The sequence below is a fragment of the Phalacrocorax aristotelis genome, chromosome Z (genome assembly GCF_949628215.1).
Source record: "Phalacrocorax aristotelis chromosome Z, bGulAri2.1, whole genome shotgun sequence".
NCBI classification, from domain to species: Eukaryota; Metazoa; Chordata; class Aves; order Suliformes; family Phalacrocoracidae; genus Phalacrocorax; species Phalacrocorax aristotelis.
In genome coordinates, this window is record NC_134311.1 from 46,834,671 (window position 1) to 46,853,660 (window position 18,990).

Genomic DNA, 18,990 nt, shown 5'->3' on the forward strand with positions numbered 1-18,990 from the left:
ATACACTGCCAGTTGGGAGATTAAGTTTAACCGTGACCTCAGGACTTCCTCACTCCCTTGGCCACTGATGTAACCAGACAGGACATTACAAAAGTGGTATGTCAGCCAAAAACAGAGACAAAAGAAAAAATGTTGTTTAGAAACTGAAGAAAAGAGTTCTCAAGTGTTTTATCAGTTCCCAGGTAGATTTTACTCTAATAAATTTTGGACTGCACATTATACAACTGTTAAGGATGACCTGATGCTTCATACATGCATTAACTTGTCTGATAAAAACAAACACAAAAAAGTTAACAAAGGAAAGGGCAGCTTTAATTAAAATGTGCTTTCATATGAATAGAGGTAATAAATTCTCCTTTTCTTGATAAAAACAGTTAAGAGAAAAAAGTTACTGATGCTGATTTCAATATAAAACAATACTTTGCAAATTAAGTCTATTCAAAATTATTTCAGAAGTTCATTCATTGAAATTATCAGTTATGTAGTAGAAGGTGGTAACCAGAATAAAGCAGCATGCAAGGTAAACTAGTCTGCTCAACAGAATACAGTGATAAAGAGACTTATTCTGCTAAGAAAAAAAGATACCATAAATCCAGAAACATTTTTTGCAGAACTTTCAAATTTTATGTTAAGTTTATTAAACCATACCTTAAGGTCTTGACTTAAATCACACATTTTTTCTTTGGATATCTCAAGTTCTTTTGTCATTTTTTCACACAAAGCCTTCATTCTCCCTAGCTGTGAAAAACATGGAGGTTAAACAGGCTTTTACAGAAAGGCTACATAATCATTTGAATATAAAGGAAGAATTTTGTATAGAAATGTGAAATAAATTGTTTTCAATTCCTTTGACAATATTTATACTCCACACAATCTAAATAACGTGCCATTACAAAAACACTAAATAACTGTTTTGTACCGATTTAAGATAAACAGCAGTGGCAGAATCCCAGACTGAGCCCACTATTAACATGTCCATCAACTCTCAAAATATCTGACAAAAACACAGGCTTTGAAATGCATTTGAAAAGGTAGTAAGTTCAGATTATGATCCAGGGAGCGGCTTGAGAAAACAAATTCTCCAAGTCAGTGGCCATTTGCAGAAACGCCAGCTACCAGCGTGGTGTACTTTTTACTGAGTGCTGGGTAGCACTCACACACCCGTAAAAAGCAGCAATGTTCACAAGAGGCATGGTGACTACTGAACCGTTTGTGGTGTTACAAGCAACCACCTTAGAAGTAGCTCATGACCATAATGTATACTAGCTTCACTTTCCACTTTCAAAAAAGATAACAACGCATCATTGCAATCTGTATCTTTGGTTACCTGAATATGAGGTTAGCAATACAAATGTCTGAAAGAAAGCATCCAATAGAGATGTATTATCGTGCAGGTTACTGACAACACTTGAATATTAAGAACCAACTCAGAAGTAAAATATCCCATATACAAAATTTACAAATTACTTTGGAAATTATATTTTTGTTTCATCTCAGATCAGGAGATCTGGCAGAACCCTTAGAAATAATTACAGTAAATTACAGAATGCTACTGGAACATTTCCAGTCTTTTTTTTTTGTTTACCAGCCTTCTCTCTTCCACCAAACATAATCTAGCTTCTGCACTATACAGAAAGTCAAAAGCTTGTTATCTGTCAAAAACAAAACACTTATACACCTTTCAGTCACAAAAATGAATTACATAATTTAATCTAATGTTTACAACAGTAAGTTAAAGATGACACATGATGAGTTTACCAGTATATTCATGTATACATACAGGTGTACGTGTATATTAATAACACCATCAATATGTGGGGTCTTGTTGAAAATGTCTCTATAAAAAGAACCACTACATAATTACTCAAAACTAAACCCTTACTGCTGTGTATTAAAATATCCTGGTTTTACTGCACAATGCCCTTCATAGTCCCTTTGTGCATTACTGTACTATTAAAAAGTTTTATTACTAAACATATCTAATATATAAAAAGCCAAAAGCAGAGTTATCTATGGGGGCAGGGGTAAGTGAGAAGGACAGAGTACTGCCCTTTTCTGTGCACCATGAAGGTGCTTGGTGATCTCTGGCTCCGTATGACAACTTCAGGGTCAGTCACACGCAGTCCTACTGGGAAGTCTTGTGGCAGGTCATCAGTTGGTCCTGCTCTGCTTGCGATTTATTTTCCTTGACAGTTCATTCTTCTTTCTGTCAGAACACTCTCTCTGCTTTCTTAGCAGCCACCCCCTTGGTCTCCCCACTGCTGTCTCTGGCACAGTTTCACAACAAAGCACATCACTAAGCCAAAGCCTGCTGGGTCGACTTCTCAACTGTGCTGCCTATCACGTGACATTCCTCCTCCCAAATAACAATTCACTGTGGGTAATATGTTCTTAGTTACTCTGCAGCTTCCAGACTTGGGTCTCAGGAGAGTTTTGTAATGACTATACACATCGGTTCTCTTATCTCACTGGGAGAGACCTAACAGTGCTTGCTGTTTACAAAAGTATAATTGTTTCCATGGTCACTTATTTCTGCACCCGTTGAACAGACTCAAAGATCTTGTGGGAGACCATTCTTTTCCCAATAAAAGGGGCAAAGCCGATACACTTTTCTTCTGCTTTTTAAAAAAAAATATTGTGAGTGACTAGCTAGACTATGCATTTGTCAAAACAAAATACAAACCTAGAAATGAACGAACAGTACTGGCATATTTTACAATCTTATCACACCTTGCCTTTCTGTATTTGCTAATTTAATCCAAAGATAAGATAATTACAAGTTGGTACAGAAAGCTTTAACAGCGCAGTTAACTTCTCTTTACAGCCGTTAAAGTCACAAATTCATAAAACATTTACACACAAGAGGATTAATTTAATCACATTCACAATACAAATAAGAAAATAAATGCCAGATTGTGGCTTTTCAGTTAGTGAAATAAAAGGCCACTAGGTAATTTTTTTCAAGGGTAAGACTTCCAAAATTGAAATACTTCCATTATTGTCTTATTGTCTTAGATAACAAAGTATTGTCATGGTCCTAATTTACTTGCACAGACCTCAAAATAGCACCAAAAAAGATTTCATCATAAACCCACCCATCTCAGAAAATTATGCCACTTTTTAAGTGTACAAGGGCATACATATTTACATAACTGATACCAATAACTGCCAAAGCTCGTGTTACACAATTAGGAATACTGCAGTGTATACACTGCCCAACTCTTAAATCATTATCTTTTAATGGAATTCCTAGATATGAATGGCTCATTTTCCTGAATGTTTATTGAAAATGATAATCCCAACAGGTTTAATAAGAAAACAAAACCAAATTAAAGAAAAAAAGAAGAAACCTCTTTTCTCTGTTCCCCCAAATGTAAGTGAAACTTCACTGTAGGGCAAGCTTAAAGAAATAGTAGTGACAGAGATTATTTGGGTATACGTGAAGCTGTCAACTCAACATTCCCACTCTTCTGACCTTTTTTACAAGCAAAGTACTGCTGCAGGCCGAAGGCGATACATATAGAGCCAAACAGTGCAAGTGTTACCTCATTAGATGTATCTTCCAGCTTGTTCTGGTAAGCTGTCAAGGTACACCTCAAAGTCTCAAGGACAGAGAGGCTCGGAGGTTTATCTTTGTCCTTACAAGTGCCTGAAGAAAAATACAGAATGAAAATTAAGCCTTAAAGCCACAGAGAGAAAACTACTTGCCCTGGATGAGAGGGATGAAAATTAGTTAGGGCTTCAGTGACAATACAAAACACTGAATAGCAGCCTTGTTTGCCACAAGAGATGCAGCTAGATAGCCATACTTTCACAGCAAATACAGCTGAAAGACATTTGTATAAAATCTTTAATACAAGATACAGAACTGTAAATTCTGGATTACATTTCTACCTAATGTATTTGGTATGCAGTCTTGCATGTAATTTCTACTGTGGTCAAGTCTGTGCATTCAGTCAGACCAGCCAACTTTAAAACCACACAATAACACAGTTTGAAAAACATGTTGCCTGAAAGTTAAGTATGTAACACTTTTCCTGACATTATTTGCTGTTGTGACTAAGCATGCATTTATAACATAGTACTTCATTTACTCAAAGCTTTACCGAGCCAAAGATCACATGACTATGTTATGCTTGGAGAGGTCTTAAAAACCTTTTAAATGATCTTGAATTTCATTCCAGAGGAAATAATAAAAAAAATTTATTATCTGTCTGCAGAGTCCTACATAATGTTTCAATTATAAATCTTAAAGCTGATACATCCATTATATACACACTACACTTATTTATTAAATCTTTAGAAGGAGACTTCTGATCTGGTTGCCTTAATTAGGGACACATGAACAAGTCTGAGCATTCCAAAGCCCGTAGTACAATGTGCTAAGAAAGAAAAACAACTCCGTATTGATCAAGAGGTCACAAGATGTCAGCTGATATTAAATTTCCAAGAACAAACTATTCATTTTTTTCTGGTGTTACAGCAAAAGACCAGGTTATTGACAGATTCTTCTTCCCAGCGTTATTTATATTAGTACGTAGCCTTTAAAAACTTATTTTGTAACAAATTATGGTATCACCTTTTCCATGAGTCTTAACATGTTCTATAAGCAAAACTAACCTCACCAACACTAATTGCATCCTTATTTTGAAAAGATGTGAAAAAATCTGTGATGTTTGAACTCCAGAGAGGCTAAACAATTATAACTCCCAGCAGAACTAAATGATGATTCAGGTGTTTATCACCTCTGAAAGGTCAGTGTCACTAAGTAATTTGCCTAGGGTGGCTCATAGAGTCAGACCAGATACTAAACTCTAAGCCTTTTCTTTGGTTTTCCATAAAACTTTGTCAGCTAGAGGAGGTGCATTTACAGATGTGCAGGTTGTTTTTTGTTTTGTTTTTTTAAAGAATGCTATGGTTAGTGTTGTCCAATAAACATGATATTCTACTCAAAGCATTATACTAAAATTATAGGTTTGTCCTGTAGGCTATTCATAATGCACCACCAGTAGTCAGTGGAAAACTTACACCCATCCACAAGTTGGAAAGTATTGCAAACAGCCATTCTGAAAATTTTTTTAACTAATTAGCCTCTTCTCTCCCAATGCTCTGATAATACCAGGAAGCATAGAATACTATTCAGAATGGACAGTAACTTTTCACACTGACTTGCCAGCTAACTGTTACTGTCAAAGTCACTCCTAGTCAAACCAATGCAGGTTTGCAAGATTAGAAACATCAGAAATAGGAGCAAGATCTGCTCTACAGCACACGAGTGAATTTTTAAAAAATTCACGTGCCAGTAACAGACTTCTGCTCTGTCCTATCAGCCACTCCAGTAGACACCTATTTACCACAGTTTCTGAAGGTTTACAGAGTCAGGGAAAAGCAAAATCTTCTTAATGAGACTCCAGCACCCATAACCAAACCTCTGAGTCCTAGAGATGTCCCAAATAGCAATGTTACACTTGGAATCAACCTAAGAAGGATTCATAAAATCTGACCTTTTGTGAGAAGTTTAGATTTCACATTTAAGAAAGAGACTAGTAACACCTTAACACCTTACTTTCATTTTTATCATTTAACCACAGCTATAGGTAAGGATGCACAGGGCATCAGTCCTGTCTTCTCAATTACAAGAGTGACTTCTCACTACTACCCATTGTAGGAACACTTTGTAGTGATCTTGTTGCACAGAAGAAAGAAAGTACTATTCTTCCACACTTCTAGCTCTAGAGGAGTTGTAACTCATGATTCTCATTCAGTTTAAAATAATACCCATTAAGCCAATCTAGGAGTTGTCTTCCATCCCATAGTTTTCATCAAACTGTCTAAATAATGTATCTTCATTTCTGAAGTCCCAACCTGCATTGGTGTCACTGAAACATGCCTCTGAACCATCTTAATTTACATCATGTTTGCCAAAACCAGACTTTTGCCAGTAAACTTTCTATGCTGGCACTCCCTGCCTTTGCTGCAACCCTCTTTTCTAGGCAGCCCAGTCTGCCAACAGAATACCAGATTCCACCTTCCTGCACCAGCTGAAAACAAGCCTATGGCTATAATAGAGGCCAAATGTTGTCTGTCTTCATGCAGCTATGCATGAGTGATGCAACACAATCCAAACAGGAGTTTCTTGCTGGAGAGGCCTTAATTCAGCAATGAAGAGGGGAAAAAACCCCAATACTTGAAGTATTTGCTCAGGATCACTAGTTTGGGGCAAGAATTTTGGGAAAATGCCCGGTTCAGTACGAGTCTGACAGGAGGTACACAAATGAGTAAACTCTTAAACGTGCTGCTTCAGAATTTCTAGTAATGGTACTAGGCCTGGCTAGGACAGAGTCAATGTCTTCATAGTGGCTCATATGGTGCTGCGTTTTAGATTTGTGACCAAAACAGTACTGGTGGTCAACATTAACGGTGACACTAACTCAAAGCAGGTAACACTCTTAGCACTTTATACTCTGTTCACTTTTTTTTTTTTCAGATTACTACAACCACAAATATCTATTTCCTGAAGTGAAGAAAAACTTCTGTGAGTACAAATCCTGCTGCTGAATAACTGCAAAATATGATAAACTGGACAGGGTCAAAGTGAAATCATGCAAATTGCCCAATAAGAATAGTAGTGCTGTGGAAAATTATAAAGGTCACTTAAAAAGGAGAAGTCATGGATTTATGCTTGTTATTTTGGAATGTGCAAAGAAGAAAAAACTTCTAAAAATACCTCAGGTTTTAATCCTAAAAATACAAAGTCTTATCTTCTTTTACCTGTATAGCCTAATAATCACAGCCCAACCAGCACTTAAATGAAGGGGCTGGACCTTTGATATTGACAGATATTTAAGCAGATCTCTCAACCACTTGACTTGGAAGTTAAAAACAAAAACATGAGATACTGCCCAGCCAGCTGTGACTCCTGTAGCCCCTCATCTGCTAATTAAACTACAAAGATTCATTCAGAAGTTTTACCTTCATTTGCACCTAGGCATTCCCACTTCAAATATGATCACATTAAACATTTTTTTTAAATTGAAAGAAATACTGTTACATAATACATTTGAAACTACAACACAGAAAGGCAATAGCATTAAAAATTTGTTTCATATTTAGAAGCATAGTAAATATGCTGAACAAATGTCCTAGCCAATGTCCATTTTATTATTAGCTGTAAAGACTCAATCCACAGAAGAGCTAAATTTGACTTTCTGCCTCAACTGAACCTCTGCAGAGATGCTGAAGCTTTTAAAAAAGATCTCTTTAAATAAGATCTTTCAAAGTTTACCTTAAACAAAGCAAGATAATGCTGAAGCTAATGTTATTGAATCCCTAATATTACAGAAACAGGTCAAAGCTGTTCTCTGCAAGGTTTACCACTAGGGAGAACAGAAAACCTACCCAAAAGACAATTACTGCTTTGGAAACTGCGTTTTGGCAGAAGCACCCAGCTCCCTCCAGAATTGCTGAAGCCCCTCTGGGCATATGGAACTTTGCAAGATTGAGGAAAATATACAGTTCTAAAGAGCTTTTCAGTCTGACGTATCTACAGTAAACCTACAGGTATTACCCACAGGAATTACATTTATAATTGCAGCATAAAACTGTTACTAGTTCCCAAATTAAAAAAAAAATCATATAGCCCACGTGAGGAAATCAATGCATCACAGACTCAAGGCTAGGCTTTTAAGGACAACAGAAATCTCAAGAAGTTTCTTTGTTCAATTTTAACAGTACCAGGCCCTAAAAAAGAAAATGTTTTTGTGAAGACACAAAAAAATGCACCTTCATTTCAAGGTGTTATATGACCCATTTATGTCTACTGTTGCTGAAAAGTGCACAATTTACACAAAATAAACCCATTTGCTCTTTAAGCAACATTTTCCCTGTTTTCTCCCAGTTTACTTGCACTGTAGGTTGGAAGCATTTTGTATCTAGTATATGATTTTCTAACAGGAACTACATAAAGAAAACTTTTATAGACAGTTTTAAACAAAGATTTTTAAAAGTGTACTATTTTCAACTTTAAAAAAATTACTAGCTTTGTTATTAAAGTTCAGTTTGTTTATGCTAGCCACTATTTCAAATGTTTACACAGGCAGCAGGTTATTGAGTTTGATACAATAATTTCATATAAAGCTAGGTAGCTTTATACAATGACAACCACTGACTTACAATTAATTTTAATGAAAACAGAGCAATAATTGTTCTGTAGTAGATCAAATGAATGTAATATAGTACCAGACCACAATCAACAGTAAAAAGTATTGTGTTATATCATGTGTCCTACACAACCTTTGTGAATATATGACCTTTAAGTTGCTGAAGGTTGCCTCAGAATTTGGCTCGGTTCAGGCAAAACATCTGTTCCCTTTGCAGGTATACTGTAAGGACTTTTTTCTCAGTTGGATTTAGAGCACAGCAAGTGAGCCCTTTTCTGACCGATCATATACACCCCAGCATTTGTAAATCAAGCTCTGGGCTGACAACAGCAGGTCCACATTCCGTCACCCTTTCTCAGCTAGCAAGGCCATTTGACTGCTGTGAGAACTGCTCTTATCATGTCATCAAATCAAAGCATGTTGAGAAGAGGGAATGCAAGAGGCATCTGCAGAATTCCCACAATGTAGTGACTTTGGAACATTGACAGATGCATCTGTCATTTTATACCTTCAACTAACCTGCTGTCCGCTGGCCTGACATAGCAAAGCTGTCCAAGAGTAACTCCAGCTCTCTCATGTTGTTTTCATACGTCTCTGTTAGAAAGACCTGGTGTTTCTTGGCCTTTATTTGACAGGAGATATAGACAAGACAAGCGGGGGGAAAAAAAGAAACCCATTAAAAGAGTAAGCAGAAGAAATACAGATCACAATGGTATTTTTGTTCCCCTTCAAATTTATATTCCTGCTATATTTCTTATTACTCCTTTTCTTGAGCCAAGAGACGTAACATGACATCACAAATAAGTAACACAGAACCCTGAAACACACTTAAAATAGAACTAAAGGCTTCAGGTACTCAGAAGAAAAAGAAAAACTGGTTGTTCTAAAACCTAGTCTTGATGATCTTCTTTAAAAATATCTTAATGAACCATAATTAACTGCTGCCATCTATGTAAGCAATGAAATCTATTGTTAAACCCTGCAAGGGCATCCAGAAAGACACCAAACTACTGGCAGACAGGCTAGAAATTCATGATTTGGCACATAGTCAAATCCCACACCTATTCTCATTGCAAAACTGCCTACTTGTTAGTATCTTCCATGCTTGATAATGATTTCTTCAATATCAAAAACTCCTCCTTATGTATGGAATATAAAGCATCAGAGTCCTTCAGCTCCTATCACTGAATTTTTTTAAAGAGAGCTGTTTACTAAGTGCAGCTTAGTGTTCAAATCAAGACACTGGCTTTATTCTAAGGGTAGAAAGGTATTACAGCAGATTTTCAATCACTACAACAGAAAGACTATATAACAAATAATTTCTTCAATTTAAATCTCATATTAAAACTTGCAGTTTTCAAAGACATGCATCCGTAACTCCAGAAAAGACCAAGGTCCTCTTGGACAGACTTCTCTCTGACTTCTCAAAGAAATGTACAATTTTAGCAGCTGACTGACAGAAAGTAATACATCTCAGCAGTTTAGAAAAAAAAAACCAGAATAAAAAAACCACCACAAACCCAAACCACAAACCACCAACCCCTCCCCCCAAAATCAAGAGGAAACTACATTTAAATAACTTCACGATTTTCTTATGACAACGATTATGCTCATAGATGTCTCATTACTTTTAGTTACTCAATTTATTTTTATTCTAAATTCTAACACCTATTTGAGTAATTTCCATTTCTACTTGGTGATGGAAGGTTACACTTTTTGCATTGAGAAAAATCCTACTGTTTCCTATCATATCTATGAACTACTGCTTTAGCTGTGCTTCACAGAATGTGTAAGGATCTGATCAATTTCTCAAGTGTGGGAAACATCCTCCCCAGTAAAACTGCTACATCCTGGTAGCATATATCTGTCAGGCTAAAAAACCAAGAAGTGTATTTAATTCTCTGCAGTGTTCTTCACTATTCAGTTTAAATATTTTATAAATTTGCTTTACTCTTTCAATTTTAATTATATGTACTGTACATCAACTAATATATTATTCATATGTGTATTTCAGTGTTAGATCCCCTGTAGCATTTACACGCCTTTCCTTGTGTGAGAGCTTGCACTACATTTTATAAAGAATTTCCAAACCACTTTTATATACTCAAAAATAACTAAGTTTTAATTCTTACTCTATAAAATTGTCTACATAAATAGAGCTTGTAATTGCTGAGCTCCAGTAAGAATATTTTATGGGATGCAAATACATTTAAATAATGTACTCTCATGTACTGATATAATCTCAAAGAACCTCAAATATTACAAATAAGAAAATTAAACAATATGATCAGCACCACAATGAAATAAATACTTTTTACATAAACCACTTCAGCACAGACCAGGTCAGACCAAATCTTCCCATGGGAAAAGGTTTTTCTGGGAAATTAAAATGTGAGAATTTTTTTCAATCTCCTCACCCAAATTTTTCATCTGGTTTAGCTAATTTACCACAATTTAGTCAGTATATTCCAGTCTATTCAGCCTTCACCACTTCTCTGCTTTATTTGCTAACTGCATCTATACTCCCTAAGCCAATTTCACTCTCTTTTTCAACAGCAATGAAGATCTAAAGGAAACTCCTTAGATCAGCCACTTTCAATACGTTTCAGCTGCAAATATTTAGTAGCTTTCCCTTGTAGCTCCCATTTTCAATCACTGTCCTCATTATCAGAAATTGATGAAAAATACTGTAAACTACACTGCTGGAAATCCAGGTTAAGAGTCCAAACAGGTCTGAACATATCGAAATAATTTCTTAAGTCTCACTGACAGGTATCTAATAAGAATGTGTAGAGTCATAAAATCATGGAATAATTTAAGCTGACAGGATCTCTGGAGGTCATTTGGTCCCACTCCCCAGTCAAAGCAGGGACATGCTTGAAGTCAGGTTAGGTTGCTCAGAGCCTTGTCCAGTCAAGTTTTCAGTATCCTCAAGGATGGAGTTTCAACAACCCCTCCAGGCAACCTCCTCCAATACCTCACAATCCTCACTGTGAAGTTTCTTTTCCCCCTTAAAGGTAGTTAGAATTCCCTTTCTAAAATTTCTGTTTTCTCTCATACTTTCATGGCACAGCTCTAAGGAGAGAATAGCTTCATCTTCTCCATAAGCACCCATTTGATAGTTCATGGCAGTAGCTATACCCCCCCTTAGTTTTCTCCAGTCTGAACAAAGACAGTAAGTCTCCTTACTTTGAAAAGGAAAATGGAGTCCACAAGTGTAGAAGTCAAACATAATCAATTGCCGTTGCTGAAAGGGATTTTCTGCCAGATCCAACTATTCCAGGAGATGAGATTACTTCCCTTTCAGCAACTCCATCCATCACCATATCTGTGTTAGGGGATGCCAATCCTGCAGAACTACTGGAAAGGCACTGGTGTGAGTATTCCCTAGATTACTTCAAAAGGGAAATCAGGTAACAAAGTGCTACAGAGTTTACTTAAAGAGAGTTTGCTTCCCAGACCACGTTAGTAGAAACAGGTGACAGAACACTTGTAAAATAAGCCTTCTGCTGACTGTGCCAGACTTCCTGCATTTTGGGATGGACCATTCTTGACCAGAGGTGATCCTTGAAAATAACCTTGAAAATCAAAGGCAGCAGGTGACCTGTATGGATGCACAAGGAGTTCCTGACTAAATTGAAATATTAACAGGAAGCATAAAGGAGGTGGAAGCATGCACAAGTGACCTGGAAGAAATATAGAGACACTTTCCAAGCATGGAGGGATATGCTCAGGAAAGCCAAAATCCACCTAGAGTTGAATCTGGCAAGCGATGTGAAGGGCAACAGGAAAGGCTTCCGGAAGTACCTCACCAGCAAAAGGAAGACTAGGCAAAATGTGGGCCCATTGCTGAATGGGGCAGGGGATCTGGTGACTAGGACACAGAAAAGGTCTTCTCAATGCCTTTTACATCCCTGGTCTTTACTAGTAGGACTTGTAAGTTCTTATGAAAGGACTTCAGGTCCTTTCCTCAAGGAAAGAGCCTGCAGGAATCCCAGGTCGCTGAGACCAGTGGTAAAGTCTTCTTGTGAAGTTCGGATGAACACTTGAGAACTTAAAATTCTTGAAATATATTAGGAGTATTTCCTATACCCCTCAAACACAATTCCCTCCCTCATAAAATATTCAGAACAGGAGGCTAGGAACCAAAGAATATGGGAGCAAAGTAATACTTTCTGAACCCAGAATATGTGCTGAATTGTAGCATATACAGTGCTTCCCCAAATCACACTTCATATCCTTAAGAAGGCTCCTATTATCACAAAATATCCCTTGAGGACCAAAGAATTTTTGGTAGAAAAATGTGTTCTGCAAAATAATAACTTAACCATCAATTTTAAAACACAACCACACTTTAAAAGAAATCAAATAGAAGCCAAATATTTTTCATTATAAGTGCTGTAAGGCTCCAACCAGGAGAAAAATCTTTTTTCCAACTTCTTCATATCCTTATCTGTAAGGATAACCACAATTATTAGAAAAACCTAATACTTACAAAAATTATTTCACCCACTGACAGAATTATGCTAATCTCCCAGGAGCAGGGTATTTGCATTTATCTTGGCAATTCCCTACTACCTGGGTTGCAGAGATATTTTCCTTAGCTACCAGTATTAGATTTTGGTATCATTCCATCGCCTGTTCCAGGACAGAAATGTAGTCCCATTCATTTTTCAGCATTTTTCAAAAGCCACTGTTGAATAAAATAAATGCAGTCTCTATGCATACTTCCAGAGTAGCCCACATGACCTGATGCTGCAAATGTGCATCTCTATCTCAAGTTCCATAATGTTTAAAAATCAACATGTAGGCAGGAGTTTGAGGACTTTTCAAAATTAACTTACCAAACTACTGTGGTATTACGCAGGGAACTGGGGTCCAGTCCTGCAACAAACTGCCATCATTCCAAGAGGAATTTTCTCTACTTTGTGTACAGTTATAGTGATTTTCCTGTGTGGCTCTCTTGTGCATGGACTAATTCACCCACTCGGTCTTCAGTACAAATCCCATCTGGTGATGGCAGAACAAGTGCCAAAGCCAGAACTATCCACACAGCAACCAAAAAGCAGTATGCTCAAATACTCCTTGGGTATTTGGGTAAATTCTTTACAAAAGTGTCAGAATGTTTACCAGGCATGACCTTGGGGAAACCAAATCAAAGCATTTAGAGAAATACGCTCCAAATGACTGCTCCACTGTTAACAAAAAATGGGTTTGACTTGAGTGATGTTCCATGTAGCAGAGTAGTGGCACAAATTTTAAGCAACCAACCATAAACGGCAGTATAAAAAACAAAACAAAACCCTCACTGACAATCTCCGGCCTTAGGCTGCTAGTTATTTTTGCTCAAGTTATCTAACTACTGAATACTTAACAGAGTTTCTTTATTTTTATATATTAGCTAGAATTTTCTGAAGACCCCTCCTATAAAGAAGTCTTTAAAAAGTGTCTAGCCATGTGTAAATTAAATACAATTTCTCAAGAAATTTAATGTCTCAGGTTTAATCACCTGAAATAAAATTAATCATAAATGCTAAAGTTTTATATGGAATTATTCCAGTCCTCTACAGAGAAATTTGTAAAAACCTTTTGGAGGAAGAGAATTTTATGAAGTATCTGTTTTCTTGGATCTGGGGTTTTTCTATTAGTCAGAGAAAATTTTCTGAAAACTGGCAGCTTTACAAGCGCTTTTTAGATGCCTGTCTTCAAGCATTGGGACATCACAGCCTGAGTGGCCTCTCCACTTCCAGAATAAGTTACAAAATTCGTTTATTTGTAGAAGACCATTTAAGCATATGGTTCAAACTGATTGATCTTCTTAAATTAGGACAGTAACAGAAGTAACATCTGGGTGCGAACACTCCATTCCTAAGTTAAGACAAGCAAAACAAGAGTCAAGGTAACATAACATTTAACAATCGTTAGCACAAAATTAATTAAGCTTGTCTCTCACTTTTTTCAAACTGAAAGAAAAAGCTCTGTTCACAATAAATCATCTAGATGATATTTAAACCTTTGCAGTACTAGATTCTACTCCATAGAATTTGTAGAACAGAATCCTAATCTTCAGGGTGTTTCTTTGTTGAGTAAATACTCAAGACACTTCTGTTAAAGAACAATGGTTAATGCCAATGTCCAGGAACTAGATTCTCAAACACTTCTTTCAGCTTATGATAACTTACAAGGCTATTAGAGGCAGCTGAGATGTATACAACACATGACTGCATGCATAGCTGTAAGAGAAAGATTTATAGGCCACAAAGAAAAAGACAGGCTCTGGGTGCAATCTATTACACTACTTTTATACCTAATTATGCTACTCCTGATAGTATCTATACAAAGGGGAGGAAATGAACATACAGTTCTTCCAGATTGAAGGAATTTATACTAAAATACACTATTTTTAATTACTTTAATTTCCTAATATGCATTCTGGTGAATTGGCAAGTTCCCCAAATTTCAATGCACTTGTCTCATAAAACAAAGGTTCGACTCTCCTGCTTGTCTGGTACTAAGAATTAAAGATCATCCACTACTAGGTGCCAGAAACGTAAATATCCTGTGTAACTATTGAAACTATTAAAGTTACCTTTTATTCTTTCCATGGGGCAGGCATACAGCCGGGGCTGTTTCAATTTAAAACAAGTTCTGAATCACAATGGCCATTCTTCCAAATTCCTATTCTTCAAGTTAAAAAATTCTGAAAACCCTAGCTGGAAATAATGACAACCTTGAGACCAATTTCCTCAGAAAAACATAATGGAAATCTTGAGAGTATGCTCATGCTGAACATTAATAAGCAGTTTTGTTTGATACCAACAGATCCTATCACATTTGATCCATGCAGATTTCTGGCAAACTTCTGCCACATGCTGATATTTAAAATTAAAAGCAGCATAACTACTTTACTATACATTCAACTGAGCCATAAAAAAAAAGAGAGGTAGAAAAGTTATTTTTCTTATAAAGTTTCCAAAGAATGTATTTCTTCCCTGCATAAGTCTGCTTCTCTAAAAAAGAGCTTTCACTGGTTTGGTTGTATTTCCCAAGTACTTAACAAACAAAAACATTAACATGTATTATAGCAGTACCAATATTAGATTATCAGACTAGAGTGGAAAGGACATATTCAGGATGTCTAACAATAGTATAAAATATAAGAAAGTAATGAATGGATCAAGAAAGCAGGAGGGGGAAATGAAGGGAGGAGAACACACTGCCATTTTCACACTATTTTAGTATGGGTATAGGGAAGCCTAATAACAGGATATTAAATGTTATCTATACTTAGTTTCTGCCAGAGTCTTCTGCTTTTTCATTTTGGGAAGAAAAATAACAAAAAGCTGTCCAGACTGAGTAAACAAGACCACACACAGGCACTCCTCTTCCCAAACAAATACAAAAGTCTTCAGGAAAAATACAAAGCCATCCAAGGTGATAAAAGTCTAATCCCATAGGGGACAACTAATACAACTCCTCAGAAAATTAGTATTTTTATTACCTGTTCAAGACAGTCTTGTGGTTTGAAATAATTCCAGTAAAACAATTAAAACAACTGGTTCTATGAATAACACAGCTCTTTTAACTAAGACAATCTATTCTGCTTTTTACCTTTCAGTAATGTAACGTTAATTTCAAGTACACCACTTAATACTGTCGCCATTACCAGAAATCTTTTATTGTGAGCAGAATTTTGTCCTGAGTTCTTGTCAGGTATAACATACGTTTTACTAAGGAACACAAAACAAAAAGGAAAACTCATATCACAACAACAGCCAACAACCACTCAAGGTTCCTTGCAGAAATTTTTAAGCTTGGAATTGTATTTTATATTAATGAATAGCAAACATTACTGAATGCAGTTAGGGGAGACAGTTGCTTTTATCCCTTTGTGTTCCTTTTGCGCCTGATAAGATGACTTTTCCAGGTTAGCTAGGCCACCAAATGCCTTTTAATACATTAATGCTTGCATCGAAGAAGCTGTGATTCTCCCAGAAGGAAGAGGGGGTTTTGATTTTATTTTTCTTCAATTTATTACTTACTAATCTGTCTGGGAAGTAGAAAACACTAAGACAATGTATGGAATAACTCCATCAACTGAACAAAAGACGCCAACATGTCTGAAGATCCTCTGATGCAGGTCTCTGCTCTTGCTCACTGATTAGCACAATGCCTGTTAGCAGCAGGGAACAGACCACATTTACCTTCCATACTCACAGCTCCAAGACAGAGAAAAAGGAGAAATTTGCAAGCCAGTATCAAAAAAAGTTTACATTGCTTAAGTGTAGAAATACTGCGTATGCTACCACACACTGGCAGGAGAGAAGGTTTTCCAGATATCCTAAGATCTTTGATTTGCCCCTGCTGCTGTGCAACAGGATATCAAAACGGTTATCTAACTTGAGGTGGGTAGAGACAGTGGGACGGGAAGGCCCCAGCTGGTCATATAAAAGGAGAAAGATTTCAGAAAATAGTCCAGTAAAATACATCCAACATGCCAAATCCACACCAAAACAGAAAAACAAATTCCCTCTGCTTTGTCACCTTTAAACAAGCAATTTTCAAGCAATTTTTACAGTCAAACGCTTGCACTAAAACCAAACTGTTATGTGAAATAGAAATAAACAAGCCTATAATGGTAGCTAATAAAGCTTGGAGAAGAAAAAAGCTTGCATAGAAAGACAGAACATTTTCCACAAGGAATCATTATCCATGTCTACAAACTGCCTTCTTTGCTAGGAATGCCAACACAAGTTACGCTTTACACATAGCCATACTTTTAAAATTTATTTATTTTTATTTATTGTTTTCTGCAAATACTCTTCAGTTAAATACATGGTGTATCACTTAAAATACATCTTTGAATTAGCTTCTCCAATGCATTAGCTATATTTACTCATGTTTTACAAAACAAAGTAACATAAGTAAAGTCACAGTAACACAATGGCAGAGTTCTTCCACAGCTCGCACAACAAATGCAGCTAATGTTCACAGTATGGTTAAAAAACCCTAAACAGTAAGTGCCACAGGCCTTTTGTCTTACCATCACAAGTTCCTCCTGTAATTCTCTGCAGGTTTTTTCATTATTCCATAGTCTCTCTGAAAGATCTTTAATTACCTCCTTCTTTTCCTCAATCTTCTCATTCATCTGCTTGTTTGTGGAGAAACACTGTCTTTCTAATCTGGAAAGTTTCAGCATTAGAACATTTTTATCGAAAATACTTTTGTCCAGTACATTATATACTTTCAAATATAATCAGTGGATAAGGCACACATCATGTTAGCACATCATATAGCTTCTGAAGTTCCTGCTTTTGTTTTGTTTTAACTGATGAAAGTTATACATTCCTTCTAAGAAACGCTTTTCAAGAAGTGGTTATGTTCTTCTCAGTTACCAATGCTTGTGTCAGGCTTCCAGTCATAAATTCATTTGGTCTTTTGTATATGGCATCCAAATTAAATATAATAAACAGAATTAATTATATTTTAATTAACACACTAGCTCTCTCCAGAAAGACCATGTCACATGTTACATAATCAGCCCCAATTTCAAGTACAAAGCTTGCTCCTAAAGATTCCACATACCTGAATATATTCTAATCAGAATAGCATGACTTCAGAATTTTGCACTAGCAGACTATTCCCAAAATTTCAAACAGTTCTTGTACTCTATATCAGTCCTGCTGCTACTCAGGAGAACAGATATATAAAGAGCCTGGTGTGACTGAACAGGGAACTCATGAGAAAGCTACAAGGCCAAACAACAGCATACAGGAGCCAGAAGCAGGGACAGGAATCCAAAGAAGAATTTAGAAAGATTGTCTGAGTATGTAAACATGGTGTCAGGAAAGCCAAAAGCTCACCTAGAATCGATTTTTGCAAAGGATGACAAAAACCAGAAGAGATTTTATCACTACATTGAGGCAGGAAAGAAAACCTGCTTCTACACAGACCGAGTAGTTTATCAACAGTGGACGCAGAGAAGGTCACCACACTCAATGCCTTCTTTGTCTCAGTCTTCTCTGACAAGGTCTCACAAGCCTCTATGATCAGTAAAAGCAGTCAAAGAGGACAACACCTGCTAGCAGTAGGTGAGGATTGAGTCTGGGGATTACTTGTGAGAACTCAGCCCATAGAAATTGAAGAGGCCAGCTCACCTACACTCAAAAGGTTCTGACAGAGCTGGCCAATGTCACAGCAAGGCTGCTTCTTATCATCTTTGAAAGGTCACAGAGACTGGAGGAGGTCCCTGGTAAACGGTGAAAGGCAAATGCCACACCTATATTCAGAAAAGGGCAAAAGGACAAGCCAAGGAACTATTGACCAGTTAGCTTCGTTTCAGTCCCAGGAAGGTCATGAATTTGTTCCTCTTGGAACAAATTTCTGGGCTCATGAAACGAAAAGGTGACTGGGAACAGTCAGTGAGGATTTACCAAGCCTAAATCATGTCTGGCCAACCTAGTTATATTCCATGATAAAATGACCAGATCTATGGACAAAAGGAAAGCAAGTAGATGAAATATAAGTCAACTTTAGGAAGGCTTTTGGCACTGTCTCACATGGTATTTGTATAGCTAAGTTAGACCTTCAGTCTAGGTATGTGAACTAAAACACTGGTAAAGATGGTTTGATGGTAAAGCTCTGATGGTAGTGGCCAGTAACAAGTGGAATACTGTAGGAGTCTCGGTCAGAATCTGTTTAACGCCTTTATCCATCATCTGGATTAGGCCAAGAGTGCAATCTCACTGAGTTTGCAGATAATAGTGACTTGGCTGGGAGTAGGTCACAACACAACACAATTGATACATTCCAGAGAAGTGCTGCTGTTCCC

At 36.8% G+C, this 18,990-nt stretch overlaps 1 protein-coding gene across 3 annotated transcripts in view; it reads right to left on the reverse strand.

Moving 5' to 3' along the window:
- Positions 1-18,990, reverse strand: part of CCDC171 (coiled-coil domain containing 171) — a 162,743-nt gene that overhangs the window by 101,904 nt on the left and 41,849 nt on the right. For all 3 annotated transcript variants that reach the window (XM_075078194.1, XM_075078192.1, XM_075078193.1), the window contains 4 exons: positions 17,203-17,341; positions 8,679-8,781; positions 3,546-3,649; positions 649-738 (listed from right to left, as the gene is read on the reverse strand). In XM_075078194.1, the coding sequence (XP_074934295.1) occupies positions 649-738; positions 3,546-3,649; positions 8,679-8,781; positions 17,203-17,341 (436 nt within the window). The remainder of the gene's footprint in view (positions 1-648; positions 739-3,545; positions 3,650-8,678; positions 8,782-17,202; positions 17,342-18,990) is intronic.